Source organism: Bradysia coprophila (genome assembly GCF_014529535.1).
Source record: "Bradysia coprophila strain Holo2 chromosome IV unlocalized genomic scaffold, BU_Bcop_v1 contig_144, whole genome shotgun sequence".
In the NCBI taxonomy this organism is placed as follows: Eukaryota; Metazoa; Arthropoda; class Insecta; order Diptera; family Sciaridae; genus Bradysia; species Bradysia coprophila.
The window spans coordinates 3,658,256-3,674,294 of record NW_023503373.1 but is presented as its reverse complement, the minus strand read 5'-3'; the positions used below and the strand labels follow the sequence as shown (position 1 = coordinate 3,674,294).

The window sequence follows — 16,039 nt, the reverse complement described above, 5'->3', positions numbered from 1 at the left end:
TGTTTTTTTTTGTCGTTTTGAGATAATTTAAATGGATTTTGTATGTATGATAGCATTTCATTCCTTAGCAGTGGTTCAGTAAAGTTTCGTTTTTTTTTTCGGAAAAGGAAATAAATTAATTGGAAATAGAAAAAAAGCTAGTAAGTCGTACCAATGGAAACCCGTACAAATGGTGTTGGTTTTCGCACGAATGAAACAGATTTTTTAGTAGTATTGATGGGCAAAAGTATAAGAAAAACAGTTACAGTGTTTCCAGAGTTACTCTTCATAGAAGTGTGAAATGAACGTTGAAATCAACGTCAGTGCTCTGACATTAAAAAGGTGCAGTATACATTCGTCACTTTAGTAAACTAATTTTGCTTAGAAAATATGTATTTGTGTAACACATTGTTACTAACACAACGAATGTGCTTTATCTGACGCGTGTGAGAGTTGTAGCTGAGCTAAAGGAATCAAAAATAGTAGAAATTCTTGAAGTTTTTTGAAAATTATCGGAAATTCTTGAATTTATCTCTTTTTGAGAATTTTAGGATGTTTTGAGAATTTCAAGAAAAATAGGACCTGAAAAGCTTCGCTGGAATTTGTAAATATCTGTCAATGCCCATCCGGCATTTAAATGGTACGGGTAGCTACCGTTAAGAAGGTCAATCCCATAAAGAGTATTTCAGTTCTTATAAAACATTGTAAACGCATTGTTCGTGTCAGTTACTGACCGTTTGTGCTTTTTGTTGTTAGGTGGCAACAGTTTTGCTTCTCTTAAAAAAAGATCTGCTTGGTAAAACGACAGATAATATAACTTAGAATACTTATGGGCTCATTAAAAAAAGGTTGTGTCCGAATGGTCTCTCAAGGGAAAGGCTATGCGGTATCATGAACCGTTTAATTTATGATACAAATTGTAGACAAACAAAGCAAAAAATGTAACAGTGGACTTTGAACATCCTCCTCATAGCAATTACCTTTAACCATAAAATGAAAATAATTTTTAAACTCCTTCATGCAAAACATTCAGACAAAAACTACATGTGCAAATACATACAAATAATATTAAAAACAAAATACCAAACCACACCATACATCCGATTCAACCGTAACAACCGATTAGGTGTGTGTGAGTAGAGCATTCTCACAAATAAAAATTGTTAAATTAATCAATCAATAATGCAAAAATCTCGCGCTTTGAAAACAGAACCGGCTCCATAAAAATAAAATGATTAATCATACGAAACGATGCTTCATGAAAAATTCAAATAAAATCCAAATGAAATCTGAATGAGTAAGTCCCAGAGGCAGATATTAACTGTATGAGTCTTATTCAACCGCATTCAGATGCGAAAGAGAGAAAGTATTTCTTTCGTTTTCGGGAAATTCCAGTCATTTTATTACTCTTTTACATAGAAACGATAAACAGTCGAACCAGCAGCCTCCCCAGCAGATAGGTATTTAAATTGATGCAAATTGATTAATAAAATGCAATAATTTGACGAACTCTAACCTCTTTTTTATTGAACTTTTTTCTTTCCGATTTCATGTAATATGAGTTTAAATGCAACATATCTATTAATATGAGCTGAAGCATTTCGTTCCTTTCGGTTATTTAACCTCATAAAAGATTTAATGTCTTCTCCGGTTTGGTATATGTAAAAATAGATTAGACGTACACGAAAATAGATGCAGAAAAACGAAAGTAAATCGAATGAAACTACTAGTTTACGCCGCAGATTGGTCTGTGTTACGGTTCAAAGGGTACACTAGATGAAACAGGTGACGTGTGATAGAAAATTGCTGTAACCTTCATTACACCCAAATTCGCAGCGATAATTGTGGTCATTTTTTTTTGGTTGAAAGGAACCAATGCCTCTACTGATAGTCAAAAGTTATTTACACAACCTGCTTCCTGAATTTTTTTTAAAGAAATTAGTTAACGGAAGCAATAACTTCTGGTAAAATTATACAGAGTTCTACTCGTTTTTTTTTAACTGAGGAATTTCTCTGAAAATTTGAATGTATACCATTTGACACCTCTAAAAATATTTTGGCATCTCTCCCCATCGGACATACCATTTGTCATTGGAATGTGCTTCTTCGAGAATTGCAGCTCCAACTCAACGAAAATGAATAACTCTTGGAAACCATACTGAACACCGGACAAGAATTCTCATAAAAGTTCATATTAGGCTCTTTATGAGTACGTTCTACATGTTCATTATCATCGATAACTCGGATTAGTCCTTGTAGAACCCTGACATACGTATGTATTCAATGATTTCTTTATACTACTTGTTGATTTAGAAGTGTTTCCCTGACATAGTGCAACCTCTGTGCTATTTCAGAAATAATGTCGACAATCAGGCTAACATTCGATGTAAGTAAATAAACTTAAATTTTCCATTTTTTCGCTGGTTTATTTTTGTATTCTGAGATGTGCGAACGTTTCTTATGTGCAATTCGTCTTTCAGCAAAATTATCGGATAATTATAGACAGGTAATGACATTGAAGAAATTTAGATTTAAAAAGAAAGGAAGAGTCAAGGAAAAGTCATGGTAATATACTATCCTCTAAACATCTGGAGAGGGATTACGGCATCAATTCTCTTTAATCTCTATTCTATGTCAACTCTACTGATAGAGTACAATTCATTATTTTACTTAAAGATGTCGCGTCGCTGCAACAAAGCCAATGTCAACAGAAAATTAATTAATTTTTTACTGGACGGATTTTACTTAAATAACATGCCATCGTTTAATACATGACCTCAGGAGTCCGGAATCAGTTTTTCTATTGGTCCTATATTTTCTTGGGTTTGAAAAAAACGTTAGCTATCGTTGTATCCAAAGTCCTGAGGTCATTTGCTATACAATGGCATTTGACTTAAAACCCTCGCGTAAAAATTACATTATTTTTCTGTTGACAATGTCAACTTGACATTAACTTTATTGCAAACTACCAGGTAGAATTGAGAAAGAATTGAGAAAAGAGAACTGATGCCGTAATCTCTCTCCTGTTACCGACCGACGCGTACCGACTACAAAAGTAGGCGTCGCGCTGTCATTCATAACATCTTATCAAATGTATGTTTTACCAAAATGAAAAAAAAATAATAATAAAAAATGAAGTAGTAGATTCTACATCAATATTATCACGGCAGAGTAAAGTAAACCTTTTTTTGCGAGTAAAATTATTCAACATATGCCAGTGTTCATTTGAGTTCATTTTCATAGAGTGTAGTAAGTCACTTGTTTGACATTTCAAAAATGAACCCTTCCCTGCCCGGTTTGTTTTACTCTGCCGTGATATTATCGATGAAAAAGAAAACTAATAGATCAAAAGAAGTCACAGATTAGTGAATCACGAATAGTGAAGATGTTTGGAAATAACAGTTTCCTTCTTTCTCATGGACAAGGCGAGTGGATAGCGAAAGAGCAAGAGAACAAATACGAATATTCTCCAATACAATTTTGAATTGATGTCTGTAAAGGGGTAAAGTATATTTTCCTCTTGCTGCATTCTTCGACAACATTTTCTTTTCCAATTTAATTGCACACTAAATCATCCTTTAACGTCGACTTAAATTAAAAATAATTAAAAACTCACCACTTCATCACTAAAATGATTAATATTATTTGTTGCTTTGCCATGTGTAATCCCAAGTATGAAGCATGTCATACAGACCAATTCCATAAAATTTATCGTTCCACTAGAACTTGAAAACAGCATTTTTATGATTATAATGCTTATTTCAATTAAAATTAAAGACACTAATGTGCAATAATTGCGGGAGAAGAACGAGTAAAAAAAATTAGAATTTTATTGCACTTTCACTGTTCGTTCTTTGACTGTTTTCTTAATAACATTTATGAATAAAAACCACTTATTGTAAAACCACATTCAGCTACGAATGAATAGACGTTTTCAAATCATGAATATAATATTATTACGTATACGGCACCACTTATGGTATTATTTCTACTCTAGTTAGACGTTTTTCGATTAATTCTTTTTTTTACATTTTTCGCAGCATAATTAATTAATTAAAAAATAACTTTTTTCTTTATAAATTCTAATGCTGAATTTCGCCCGCACCAAATTGAAAATTTTTTTATGGTTTTGTTGGTCGATTTCATTTCGTTGACATGTTCGTTCTATCGAACGTTAATCTTAGTCATCATCAGGATATTTTTTCCGATGTTTTTCCTTGTGGTTGTTATAGGAACGACGTTTTTGTTTGTTAACCTCGCCGCACGTTCTTTGTTGTTCACACTGTGTATTATACACAAACCAAAATATTATGTTGATATTTTCGAGAATTGGTTCTGGTTGAATAAGGTTTCACAATTTTTTTTTAAGTAGTTTTAAAAGGACAGCAACTTTTCTTTAAACAAAACAAAAATATTCACAATAATACGAGGAACCGAAACCAAAAATTTCTTATAAAATGCATTTGTATTGAGGGAAAATCCAACTATTAGAATAGAATGCACTTGGTGTATAATAATATACTCGAACAATATTAACAAAACGAAACGAATTATACGCGTGCGTCTGTTTACGTGAAAAGTTAACTCTACAATTCACGCACGATATCGCATCATATATATGTGGATACAGAGACAGCAACGAACTCTCGATGTAGCATTACGAATGCAATGCCAGTAAAAAACTAAAATGTGAATTTTACTTTAATATAATAAAAGGTTCAGGCCTATTCAAAACTATTCCGTTCTCCCTCCTCAACGCTGAATTTTTGTTATGCTTTTTTTGGTGTGTTGTATTATAAACACATATGACTCGACTTGAACTAGCTTCGTATCTCTGCCCATAATAATATTCTTTTTTCTTCATTATTTGCTCAGCAGCGGTTCTGTTAGCATGTAACGATTCAACAACGATCGCATATTAGTTTTGGTATTTACACTCTTTATATGTTTGTTGTTGGGAGCGTCGAGTCGTCAATATAATATTGCGTTTTTATATGATGTTATGCGGGAGAGACCGGCGCCGATTCTCCGCGTATATGATGTACATAGAAAATATATATTTTGGAAAATAAAATGTATAACGTGTATGCGGCGCTGTAGTTAAGGATTGAAATTAGGATAGAGGAGGCAAAAGGTTGACGATAATGACACACTTGGTGACAAATTTATATGAATAAAAATTATACCGCTGGGTCTTATCGTGAATGGATGTACAATTTTTGATGTCATCTTAATGCTATGTAATTTCTCGACGGATTCTGCGATTCTTCGTTTCAGAAAAAGGGATAAAAGACCTGAAGTAAAGAAAATATTTTGTTGAAGCAATTCTTTCAGTTAAAGTAATTCTTTTCGCTATATCGCACTTTAGAAGATAAGGAACAACCGATTGATTGATTATTTGTTTTCATTTTGATGATTATCCAAACTTCTTTCGAAATCAGTATTTTTAGGCTTAAAAATAGGTATACATTTCAAACAGTCATTTATAGAGAATTACTTCTTATACAATGTTTCACTGAATTTCTAATAATTATGATTGGGAGCTCCAACTACGAATGTTATTTAATCAGCTGTTTCTTTTCTTGTATTAACAGCTTGAACTCTTCGTTGCGATCCAGATTGTGACAGACACTGAGAGGATCGATGACCAGAAAAACGTCTTGTAGATCATTCCAGTTGGTTAGCTTAAAATATATTTCCAGATGACTAAATTATGGTCAACGCTCGCATGAATAAAATTGTTATCCAAAAACTGTTTTACTGCTACGTTACATTTTACTTATAAAACGGTAAAAATGACCAATGAGCTTTAGCCGATGTCGTCTTGTATAGCCAGATTCAAGTTAAAACGAATGAAATGAAAGATTTTATTTCAGTCTGTCAAACATTCAAAGATTAAATAAAGTAACAGATCCGATGACTGATCTAATGATATGCATTGATATGCCCATGAAAGGTTAAAATTTACCTTTCCCCTACGATGATGAAGTTGTTTTCTGTAGCGACGACAGGCAGTAAGCGGTCTGATTCAAAGTATAAGTTTGGACGGTTTGGACTAATGAAGTAATAGATTTTGTAGACCCAAGATCATAACCTCAAAGCAAGCGATAGGGTAAGATTTAGTAATTTTATAATTTTGTACTCTATTATCAAACGAATCACAAGAATGAATTTCGTTGTATTCATCTTGATAAAGCAATAAACAAGCGAGCAACTACAATAACATTTCCGCAACAAAAAAAGTTTAGAAATAAATTTCTTCAAAAATGCAATGAAAACCACTAGTTGTTTCATTGTATTAGGTTAATGTACTTTGCTTATCGAAAGAGAGTTTTCTATGTTGCATTTTCATGGTTCTTATCATCATCAGACTACAGCAGCAAAAAAAAAACTTTATAGTCGACAGTAGAAGCACTACAAATTGTTACTAATTATTTTTCTAACAGAAATTGCTACATCGTAAATCGTAAAGGGTACAGCGAACCCCCCCATAAAAAATCTCATAGTCTTTCGTATATAAATTAAGAAGAAAACAACAATCACTTTCTTCGGGTAATTAATTGCTTACACAGTGAATAACTGCATCCAGAACTAGAACGTCGAACTGCGAGATGTAAGAAACAAATTTCGGAATGGATTGGTGATGGTTGATGGATTGATTGCATTTAGGACAAAACTTCTCTTTGTATTATCAACTTGAATTATTGATAGTTTAATACAACTCCAAACAATTAATTTTTCCAGAACTTACTTATCCCCTTCTGAGGATGCTGTGCAGTTGGATTTCACACTACTATTAGTCATCTTCACTCTTTTAATCAGTGCTGAATTTTAATGTTAATTTTCTTGCATTTATTTGATTTGGTCGTTGGATCTATGGTAAATATGCAAATGCAAGTGTTAAATTTCACAAGTTGCGTCATTGCTTGATTTCGGGTTTTTTTAAGTGGGTTATACATCTAAACATATCTACAAGTTATGCAGAGATCTCAATAGAAATCCTGCTGAATATACTGAAACCTAACCTGTTCAACTGTTGTTTTTGTCGGTATGGTGACAAGTTGTTTATTAGAATTTTATTTTTTGAAATTGACATCCACTTTATGTATTGAATTATATATGGTACGCAACTCAAAACGTCGTCTTCAATTTCTTAAAAGACAAAACATAAAATACGAGTCGGCAAATCATTGAAACAATGTCAAATCGAATTGAAATTGTGATCCTTAAATGGCGCTTATATCACAGCATAAACGGCACAAATATACCATAACCGGTGTGTTGCTTTTTCGGGAGCACAAAAAGCCATATATTATATTCTCGTTCCCAACAACACAACAGCGAATAATACAATGATTCGGAATGTGAAATTTTGTCAACAGCAGGAGAATAAATATTTCATTTATGTATGTATTGCCGTTAATCATACCATCAAGTATGTAAAACATAAAGTTCTGACACTATGCGCAATATAAATGCAAAATGTATTCAGGATAACTTTTCAAATTCCTTAGAAAATTGCATTAAGAAATTATGAATGTTTTCATTATTCAGCGTCTTAAATGCATTTTTGCTGTTGAGATTTTTCTTTTTTCCTTTTCCTTCTTGTAACATTTTACGTTCAATGCCTCCCTCAAACTCTATATACTGGCATTATAGTGCTTGCTTCGGTTTATAAGTATTTGATAATACATCCGAGGAAAGAACTATATATGCAGAGACATTGTACGGTAATTGAAATTCATAGCAAGACGAAATAAATGATTAGAATGCAAATTTTCTGATATTAGATGGTCTGGTCATAGTGTGATGGCGAAATTAATTTCTTTGGAAGGAGTTTCTTATTTTCGAAACTCTCAGCGAAACATTTTCAGCAACAAACAGTCATTCGTTTATATTTTTTTCAATCCAGTTTTATAAACTCTCTGTGAAAAGTGATGTTTTTGTATGATCGTTGACCTCGAGACATGCCTCAAATTAACTCAATTCATACGAAAAATTGACTTTCGCTCCCTATTAATATCAATATCTATTTTCTACTACCAATAATTTTCAACTAGACTGCGTACTTCAAATACAATTTTCTCAAATAGAAACATTTATTATATGAGCCCATTCAGATGGCTCTAGTTATCGACGGCAACGACAAAAATAAGTAATGAACACTGGCTAATATGGTATGGTCATTATAGTGTCTTGAAATTACGTGGATTAAAAGAAGTAATAGATTTGTTGTTATTGATTCAAAAATTTCACTGGCGAATGCTCACCAGTCCATGAAAGGTTAAATTACTCAGCAAGTTCGAATATCAATAAACCCGAGTAAAGTACGCAAAATAAACATCAATCCGAAAATGTTGTACAAAATGTATACAAATCAACAAAACTTAATGTAAACAGCAAATTTACAACCAAAATGAGCTAGAAACAACAAAATATCAATTCCGTGTGGGGTGTGCACTCTATCTCTGCATTTAAACAAATATTTACTGTTTCAATTAAATTAAATCTTTTCAACAGTAATGCGTTCACATTGATCTTCATGATCTTCATCATCTGTGCGAAATAAGAAAAATAAAAAAAATTGGTTGAAAGACTTAATCTCGATTTATTTATTCAAGTGGCTGTAAGACAATATCCATTTAATGGAGATTGGAGATAATAATTCTGTAGCGGATTGTGAACTTAATAAGTATAAACATAAATAGCATGCCATAGTTACAGTCAACGAGCCATTCATAAATCGGCGTTTTGTTTAATAGACACATTTCAATTATTTATCAATTAAACGTTTTATAGAAACGGGTTATCTTATTTGTCAACAACAACGACAATGTTGTTATGATGCATTTTTCCTTATCAAAATTTATTTATGTGACTAAAGCGGTTATGGGTAATGTTTCACAAAAATTGTTGATATATTTCCAAGAAATCAAACGTATTCTTTTTACCGTACTAACTACGCAGTACCACATGTATAGTGTGATATATTGACTCAATTTGATAAACGCGGATAAACGTGTTGTAACAAAGAAGCTAAATTTAGTCATATTCATGATCAGCCGTATTGTTCGAAAAACTACTGAAACAAAAACGAAAAAAATCGTCTTGTCCAAACAACCATAAAAATAGCAACAAACAAAAACGAGCACTCCATTGACTTTGTGTCTATATTATACCATACAACCAGAAAAAAAGTTGCTGCAAACAAAAAAATGTTAATTTTTTGTTCTTCATTCCACGACTGCCATGCACGAATGTTTGTAAATGTTATTAAATTATACAAAATAATAAGCGGTAACCGCCGCCGTTTCAATCTTTTACAATTAACAGGTGTTTAAACAGTTACTCACTTCCTTGCTGACTTAGCGACTTAGCTGTGCATATTTGGGTTTTTCCCATTTTTCGAAATTAATGAATGAATGAGCGACAACATGACAAGTTACATTTAAAATTAATCATAATGTTCCGATAATATCGATAAAAGTTTTTTTGGCCAATTTGTGTTAATTCAGTTCCATGAAGTTCTATTTGGTCATTAAATTTTGATACGCACAAAATGAATCTCATTCATTCAGCGGATATAATAAGAAGTTCACTATATTGACTCATCATTAAATTTTAAACAAATTTTAATATAAATTGGCCGCATCGAAATATTTAAAAGTATGCCAGACAGACGAAAGTTAATGAGACAAGAAGTTCATGACTGCGACCATCGCATCTTTCTCTGTCAATAATCAATAAATTCTTACAATTTCCGGAAGAAAAAAAACGTTTCTTGGGTGAAAGTTCGATGAAACCGAGACCTAGTCGCTTGACTAAGAATTAAGTGACTAACGACCAAAACGAAAAATTACAAAATGCAATTAATTCTTTTTATTTTGGTAGAGAGGAGTGTGTGTAACTCTTTTTTTTCGAAAGAGGTCAAATGATATCAAGTTAAATCTGATGTGTCGTAAATCAAAACATATGATTTAGTGCTAAGCTAACCTTTTAGAAACTGGCTACTGTTAGCGATTAGACGTTTATAAAATTAAATCAATGATCTCTTCATCTCTTCTATGTATTCTAACTACTTTATAAAAGCGAAATAATTGTTACAATGAATGAAGTAGAAGATTTTTTATATAACGTTTGATGTTGGATAATACAAGTGTGCCGCGTAACTATTACGATTTTTTGTGTCAGAAAAACAAGAAAATTTTTAAGAGACTCACGACGACAGACATTCATTTGTCGTAGTCAAAAGTGAAGTATTTCGGTCAAAATCATGAATGACGAAAATTGAATCTATGTTAAGAGTGAATTCGCCAAAACTTCGAACAGTCGGGATTCAAGCCGACGGTGATCCGATTGATGTATGGATCGTCGTTCAATTCTAAGAATATCGTGGAACAACGTTTTTCCCGAAAATATTTTGTGGGGCTGTCACGGTCCTTAGAAAATTTTTCTCCGAAGTGGTCGCGAAAATCGTTTTTTATCAATTACTCCAACATGCGAAATGTGAATAAAGTCAAATTGTGCACGTTTATGAAGGTCAATGAGCAAAATATTATGGCCCAAAAAACGCCCATGTTCGGCGTAATGTAATCTATTGGTAATTCATGTTGAATTGTATGACATTGTTTGGATTGAAATTGTTAGATCCCTGTACTAAATAGTATAAACGAAATACCAGCTATAATTGCAGTTTGTAGCATTTTTTTTCACTACAAAGTCAGCTTAGCACATAATGTCAGCGATTCTCGGTCATTGTTCTCCAATAAAAATTAAAATTTTCTTACTCGAATACAGCACGTAATGTAGATTTCAATATGAATTAACAAACATACTTAAAGCATTCACAAGCAGCTAGCAGTTCCTCAAACCGCAGTCTCACATTTATACCATTCCGTTATTATGTACTGTAATTCAACACGAATTTCATCGAAATTATTTACGAACAAAGTTTACACAAAGCAGACGTGATTGAATATTATACGCCAGGCGATGATATTGATTGAACTATTTTGTAGTGACACCGCAAGTGATTCAATTTTTCTTTCGAGTTAATTACTTTTATTGTAACTTTAATTCAGAAAACTGAATTCCATCATCAGGCATTGATTAACTTCATCGTAGCATGTAAATATATTGATAAAAATTGTGAAAAAAAATCTTATTCCCATCGGAATATATAAATAAATTCATCTTAAAGTTGCTCAGTCCGTCCACAAAGTGATTCCTTCATAGTATTCGATAACGAGTTGAGGGAATTTAACATTGGCTATTTTGGCTGGAACGAATTCTCCTTCATTGGTATTTCTGTATTGGAACAGAAACATCATTTCGTCGTTTTCCATCTTGGCGGCTTGTAAGTAAGTATAACTCTTAGGCAGTGATACGGTGGATGTTACAATTCAAAATGTTTACCCAAAATTTTCAAGACGCTAAAGCCTTCTTCGAATTTGTATCGATACTCGTCACTCTTTTCTGCCTCCTCCTCAATTGATGCGAGCAGAGCCGCGTCTAGATTTTCGCTTGGCTCCCAAGAATTACTAGACGATGGATAGCCAAGCCACTTGATCAAGTACTCAGTCTTAAAGTTGATGGATCAGTAAATGCACAGCGGTGATTCGGTTGATCTTAATTTTAGATTACCTTTCCTTTGCGTGTCCTTTTTTTCAAAACTTTTTCAACTTCATATTGTTCAGGTCCCAAAACATTATTTGTAACTTCTACTGCTGCTTTTCTCTTCCTTGATCCCTTGTAACAGAAAAAAACAATGTCACTTTGTAGGGATGACAAACAACTGGAAAATTTTAATAATATTTACCATTTCAATTGATTTTCGAACAAAATCTAAAAGATCCACTCTTTGGGTTGTAAATTTATTTCACAAAATGGAGCTCAACATGTGACAATTCAAGTGACACTGTTTGAAGGGCACTTGTATCAGAACTGTGTTTGACTGTATCAGCCGAATAAAAAGAGTTCTAGCCATTTTTGAAATTTGTATTAATAAGGTAAAAGCAATATAAAATGATCGAGTCTGGTTCTTGACAATTGAAATTCAATTGTCAAAAACCAGAATCGATCATTTTATTTTGCTTTCATTTTTAGATGCAAAAACTACAAGTTCTTTAAATAAATATAAAACTGAGGGTAGTCGTTACTGTTTATTATTTATTTTTTTCAAAAACCTATTTTTTTTAATTTTCACATTTTTAAGAAAATTCTAGAAAATTTGTTCTCGAAAATAAGCTTTCCTCTAGGTGAGAAAACATTTTTTCTTCCTGTAGTACCAAAACCGTCACATTCACTCACCAAATTTAGTACCGAAAGAACAACATTCTCCCCTACTATTTTCTCTCAATTTTCATTCCCACTTATGTCATTTTCGATCCTATCTTTATTCTTTCCCAAATGTGTCAAGTTGTTGTATGTACGCGAATGTAATGTTTTTAGTGTTTTGTGACAATGCATTCATAAGGATTGCTTTCAGCATTCATACGGACTGCTTTCGGCATTCATTCGGATGTCTTTCGGCATTCCTACAGATTGCTTATTTTTCGACATTTGTGAGAATACATGCACACGGAACGGACTTCTTTAGACATTCATACGGATTACTTTCGGCATTAATATGGAATGCTTTTGCACCGGTATGTTGTTCAGTTTTGTTGTTATGTTTTGTTCGGAATGTGACTTTGGTACTCCAGGAAGAAAAATAGTATACAAACCACGGATCAAAAAGGTGTGTTTTAGACCACGGGATGGAGCGACGCGAAGCGGAGCGGAGACTAAGGACGTTTTCACCACCGTGGTCTAAAACACACCTTTTTGATCCTTGGTATGTAACATACTATTTTCTCCCAGTAACACAATAGTACTGAAACTATTACAACTCGTCTGAGTCCAAAAGACATTTATTATTACGTCTAAAGTTAAGGCCAGGTAAAGGCGCATTACATCACATGTAAACATTTGCCATAGTAAACCACCTTAACTTTGCCGTAAATACTCCGCAATTAACTCTGAATAAATGTCTCTGTCCCTTTGCAAAATTATTGTATCCTGCTGGACTTTTCCATTTAGATATCACGATAGATCATAATAGATCATTTTCATGACCTTGTAAACGTCAGACACGATCCCAACTGTCAGACATGTCGAAAAATATCGAATGAATTGAACGAACGATTTTCATATAAAAATCAGTAAATTGAACGCAGTTAACGTCAATTGATTGAGGTTAAGGACTACTTGACGAAAAATTAAGTGTGGTTATGTTGACAAGTACCGTATAATGAAAATGATCTATAGATCAAGTAACCTCACGTCAAGTGTTACGCATGATCTTGTTCTTGTATGAGGTTCACTTGAAAAACATCATCAATCGATGATAAAATTTCCAAATGATCGATACAATATCAATCTAACGTTTTATCGATAATCGAAAAATATCGAATTATCAGTCGATCTTTATCGATTATCGATAAAACATTCGGATGATATTGACTTTTTGAAAATTGATGTTTTATTAATCGAATGAGCATACCCGTAGCCATTTCAAACGTCCTTGAAGATGATCTATATATACTGGGACTCTAGAAGTGAATAATGCACATCTTACAATAGCTGCTTTTGTATGCCTTCAAGCAAAAGTGCCTCAAGTGACAGTTCAAAATTTATTTCATACACTATCCCGTTTCAGTACTCTATTTAGAGTACCACTCATACTTCGGCACAAATTTCAGAATTTTTCTCGTAATTTAGATCCTCGGCGTGAACAGTTGTAAATGTATCTGCTCTGGTCCATTGATCTCTTCGTTCGGCCTCCAACTCGAGAAATTGCATAAAATCTACCGTCCACAACAGATCCGTAAATAACTATTATTTTGTAATCCTGCATATATGTGTGTGTGTGTGACGGTTACAAGCCTAACAAGAGTGAAAGAACACCAGCTGTCAGGTGACGAATGCATTTACTACCTGTCTGTATGTATTACAAGAACACAGTCAACAACATGTAGCTTCTCATCTTTATAAGATGAAAATAGCTTTAAGTACGCGAGGATTCGCTTGGTAACAATTTGAAACTTTTTGGATGTCAACAAATGGTGGCATAGTGCGTTGGATATTACGTCAAGGCACCTATCCACCATTTGTGGCTGTGTTGCCTAGTAATAATTATTTGTAAACGTTGACAGTCATCCACCGTTTTCTTATCTGGGCGCTTGCAAGGATTTTAACACTATAATCATTATCGTCATTTTTCGTTCTAAATAAAACGATGACCTCTGGTTGATATGACGGTCAGGTTTCATGTAATCCGTAATTTTCATATAAATTTTCAGATTCGGGCTCTGGTTTCAGGGGAAAAAGGATCACATCAGTTTTAGGTATTTTTGAGTCAGATTTCGGTAGTTCTGACCTGTTCCAAACAGTACTTTAGAATACCGATGCGTCCAATATATAAAAATCAAAAGACCTCTGTGCTACGATTGATGTGCTTTATTTTTAAAACATAGATCCTATTATGTTTAGTCACAAACGTTGCCAACATCATCGCAACTGTTACTCCCAATTTAGTCGTCCAATATAACATTGGAGCAGCTTAGTAAATTACCGGCTGTAGCTTCTGGTGGTAGATTAGTCACAACTCGTCTGAAATCAAGTAGATCGCAGCAGAAAGTGTAACCTTTCCGTATCGTCTTGAAATGCTTGGAATTTACATAGGCTTTGTCACAAACGTTCGTACAGAATTCCTCGATTTCATCTTCCTTTGCGAACGGATCATTTAATGTAATCATTACAATTGCCGAATTGGTAGATTTGTTTTTGATAATTTTCCACAGCCACTTCGGTACCTTGTACTTTTCATCGCCGGTCAAATACATGCTCTTCAAACCACCAGCTGCGTTTTGTAGTTTCAAATTATCGTAACCACCGGTAAAAATTTCCATTTCAACATCATAATGTTGTGCCAACTTTCTAGCTAAATATTCAACTCCCAGCCAGTTGCCTGCATTCACAGTTTGAAATTGTGGACAAGTGTTCAAATAGAAATAGGTACTCCACTGAGCACTCGGAAACACAAAATCAGCGTCGGGAGTGAGATGACCTCGTGCCAAAAATGAACTGGAACTGAAATATGTTTCCGTCTGTGCTGTGCCAAGTAATTCTGTAAAATGAGGGATTTGTGTCGCCTTTTTGTATGCATCAGATGGACGAGCATTTGTCGGAAGACCGGTTGCTTTGAATTCACGGCGACCATTCTCTTTAACGTTAACTGAAACATAAATCACATAACCGTTTTGCAATCATTCAATTATTGTAAAACCAGTCGGAGACAGTTACATTTTATAGATTTTCCATTGATGACATGTTTACTCCAAATCGGCGTCCAATTGGTATTATCGAAACATATTGTAAACGTTGGCAAAAACACTTTGTTTGTCAATTTGAAACCAACGTCGATAATATATCCCGTTGATGAACATGTTTGCTTCTTTTTTATACTGATGTCTGCTTGCACGCCCTTAGTACAATTGATTTTATTCAAATTACCAACGTCACCGAATTCGTTTACCAGGAAATTAGCATTGCCACAAGTAATTTCAGTTAAATTACTGTCGATTGGATGCTGCTCAATCTGAATGGAATTTTTCTTTCCAGGACAAAATGCAAAGAGATTTCCACTCGATGAAAACGTATTCGTTTCGCCAATCGGTTTAAAAAGCGAAAAGTTGTTATGTTGGTGTTGGACCAAATATACGGGCTCATTTCTCGGAACATCAACAGGTATTTTAAGGTCACATCCAGCCTTCGTTTGAGCAATGCCAGCTATTTCGATTGTAAAACGCAAATCAGATTTTTTCTAACAAAAAGAACAGCATAAAATTATTGATCTCATACCATAAATACATATCGCACACTCAATGAAAATGACGAACCACAAGGAAAATTTAAAAAATTTCATCATGACTTATCGATGGCGCTTATTGCGAACGACTGAGGGAATCTATTAAGTAATTGCTTAAATAAACGATTTGGAAGAGTCGAATTAATGATG

The 16,039-nt window shown here is 33.6% G+C and overlaps 3 protein-coding genes across 3 annotated transcripts in view; all 3 read right to left on the bottom strand.

The window, feature by feature from the left end:
* Nucleotides 1-4,649, bottom strand: part of LOC119071391 (matrix metalloproteinase-2) — a 128,963-nt gene extending 124,314 nt beyond the window's left edge. The window contains exon 1 of the mRNA XM_037176267.1: nucleotides 3,596-4,649. Within this exon, the coding sequence (XP_037032162.1) occupies nucleotides 3,596-3,718 (123 nt within the window). The 5' untranslated portion in view covers nucleotides 3,719-4,649. The remainder of the gene's footprint in view (nucleotides 1-3,595) is intronic.
* A 6,340-nt stretch (nucleotides 4,650-10,989) lies between these two features.
* LOC119071388 (heterochromatin protein 1-like) lies at nucleotides 10,990-11,924 on the bottom strand. Its single transcript, XM_037176265.1, has 4 exons — nucleotides 11,798-11,924; nucleotides 11,623-11,727; nucleotides 11,395-11,560; nucleotides 10,990-11,332 (listed from the first exon to the last, which is right to left on the bottom strand). Exons 1-4 carry the CDS (start codon nucleotides 11,798-11,800, stop codon nucleotides 11,184-11,186), a joined length of 423 nt encoding a protein of 140 aa, XP_037032160.1. The 5' UTR covers nucleotides 11,801-11,924; the 3' UTR covers nucleotides 10,990-11,183.
* Nucleotides 11,925-14,460: 2,536 nt separating this feature from the next.
* Nucleotides 14,461-16,039, bottom strand: LOC119071387. Its single transcript, XM_037176264.1, has 3 exons — nucleotides 15,883-16,039; nucleotides 15,325-15,810; nucleotides 14,461-15,256 (listed from the first exon to the last, which is right to left on the bottom strand). The coding sequence occupies exons 1-3, from the start codon at nucleotides 15,947-15,949 to the stop codon at nucleotides 14,553-14,555; spliced, it is 1,257 nt and encodes a 418-aa protein (XP_037032159.1). The 5' UTR covers nucleotides 15,950-16,039; the 3' UTR covers nucleotides 14,461-14,552.

Excerpts from the sequence above, each read along its gene's own strand:
- LOC119071388 (XM_037176265.1), bottom strand. Across the intron at positions 11,561-11,622 it reads AAAGGACACGCAAAGGAAAG|ACTGAGTACTTGATCAAGTG; the intron begins GTAATCTAAAAT and ends ATCAACTTTAAG. Across the intron at positions 11,333-11,394 it reads TAGCGTCTTGAAAATTTTGG|CCGCCAAGATGGAAAACGAC; the intron begins GTAAACATTTTG and ends CTTACTTACAAG.
- LOC119071387 (XM_037176264.1), bottom strand. The coding sequence starts at position 15,949 with ATGATGAAATTTTTTAAATTTTCCTTGTGGTTCGTCATTTTCATTGAG. Across the intron at positions 15,811-15,882 it reads GTGTGCGATATGTATTTATG|CTGGCATTGCTCAAACGAAG; the intron begins GTATGAGATCAA and ends CAATCGAAATAG. Across the intron at positions 15,257-15,324 it reads CAATGGAAAATCTATAAAAT|TTAACGTTAAAGAGAATGGT; the intron begins GTAACTGTCTCC and ends TTTATGTTTCAG.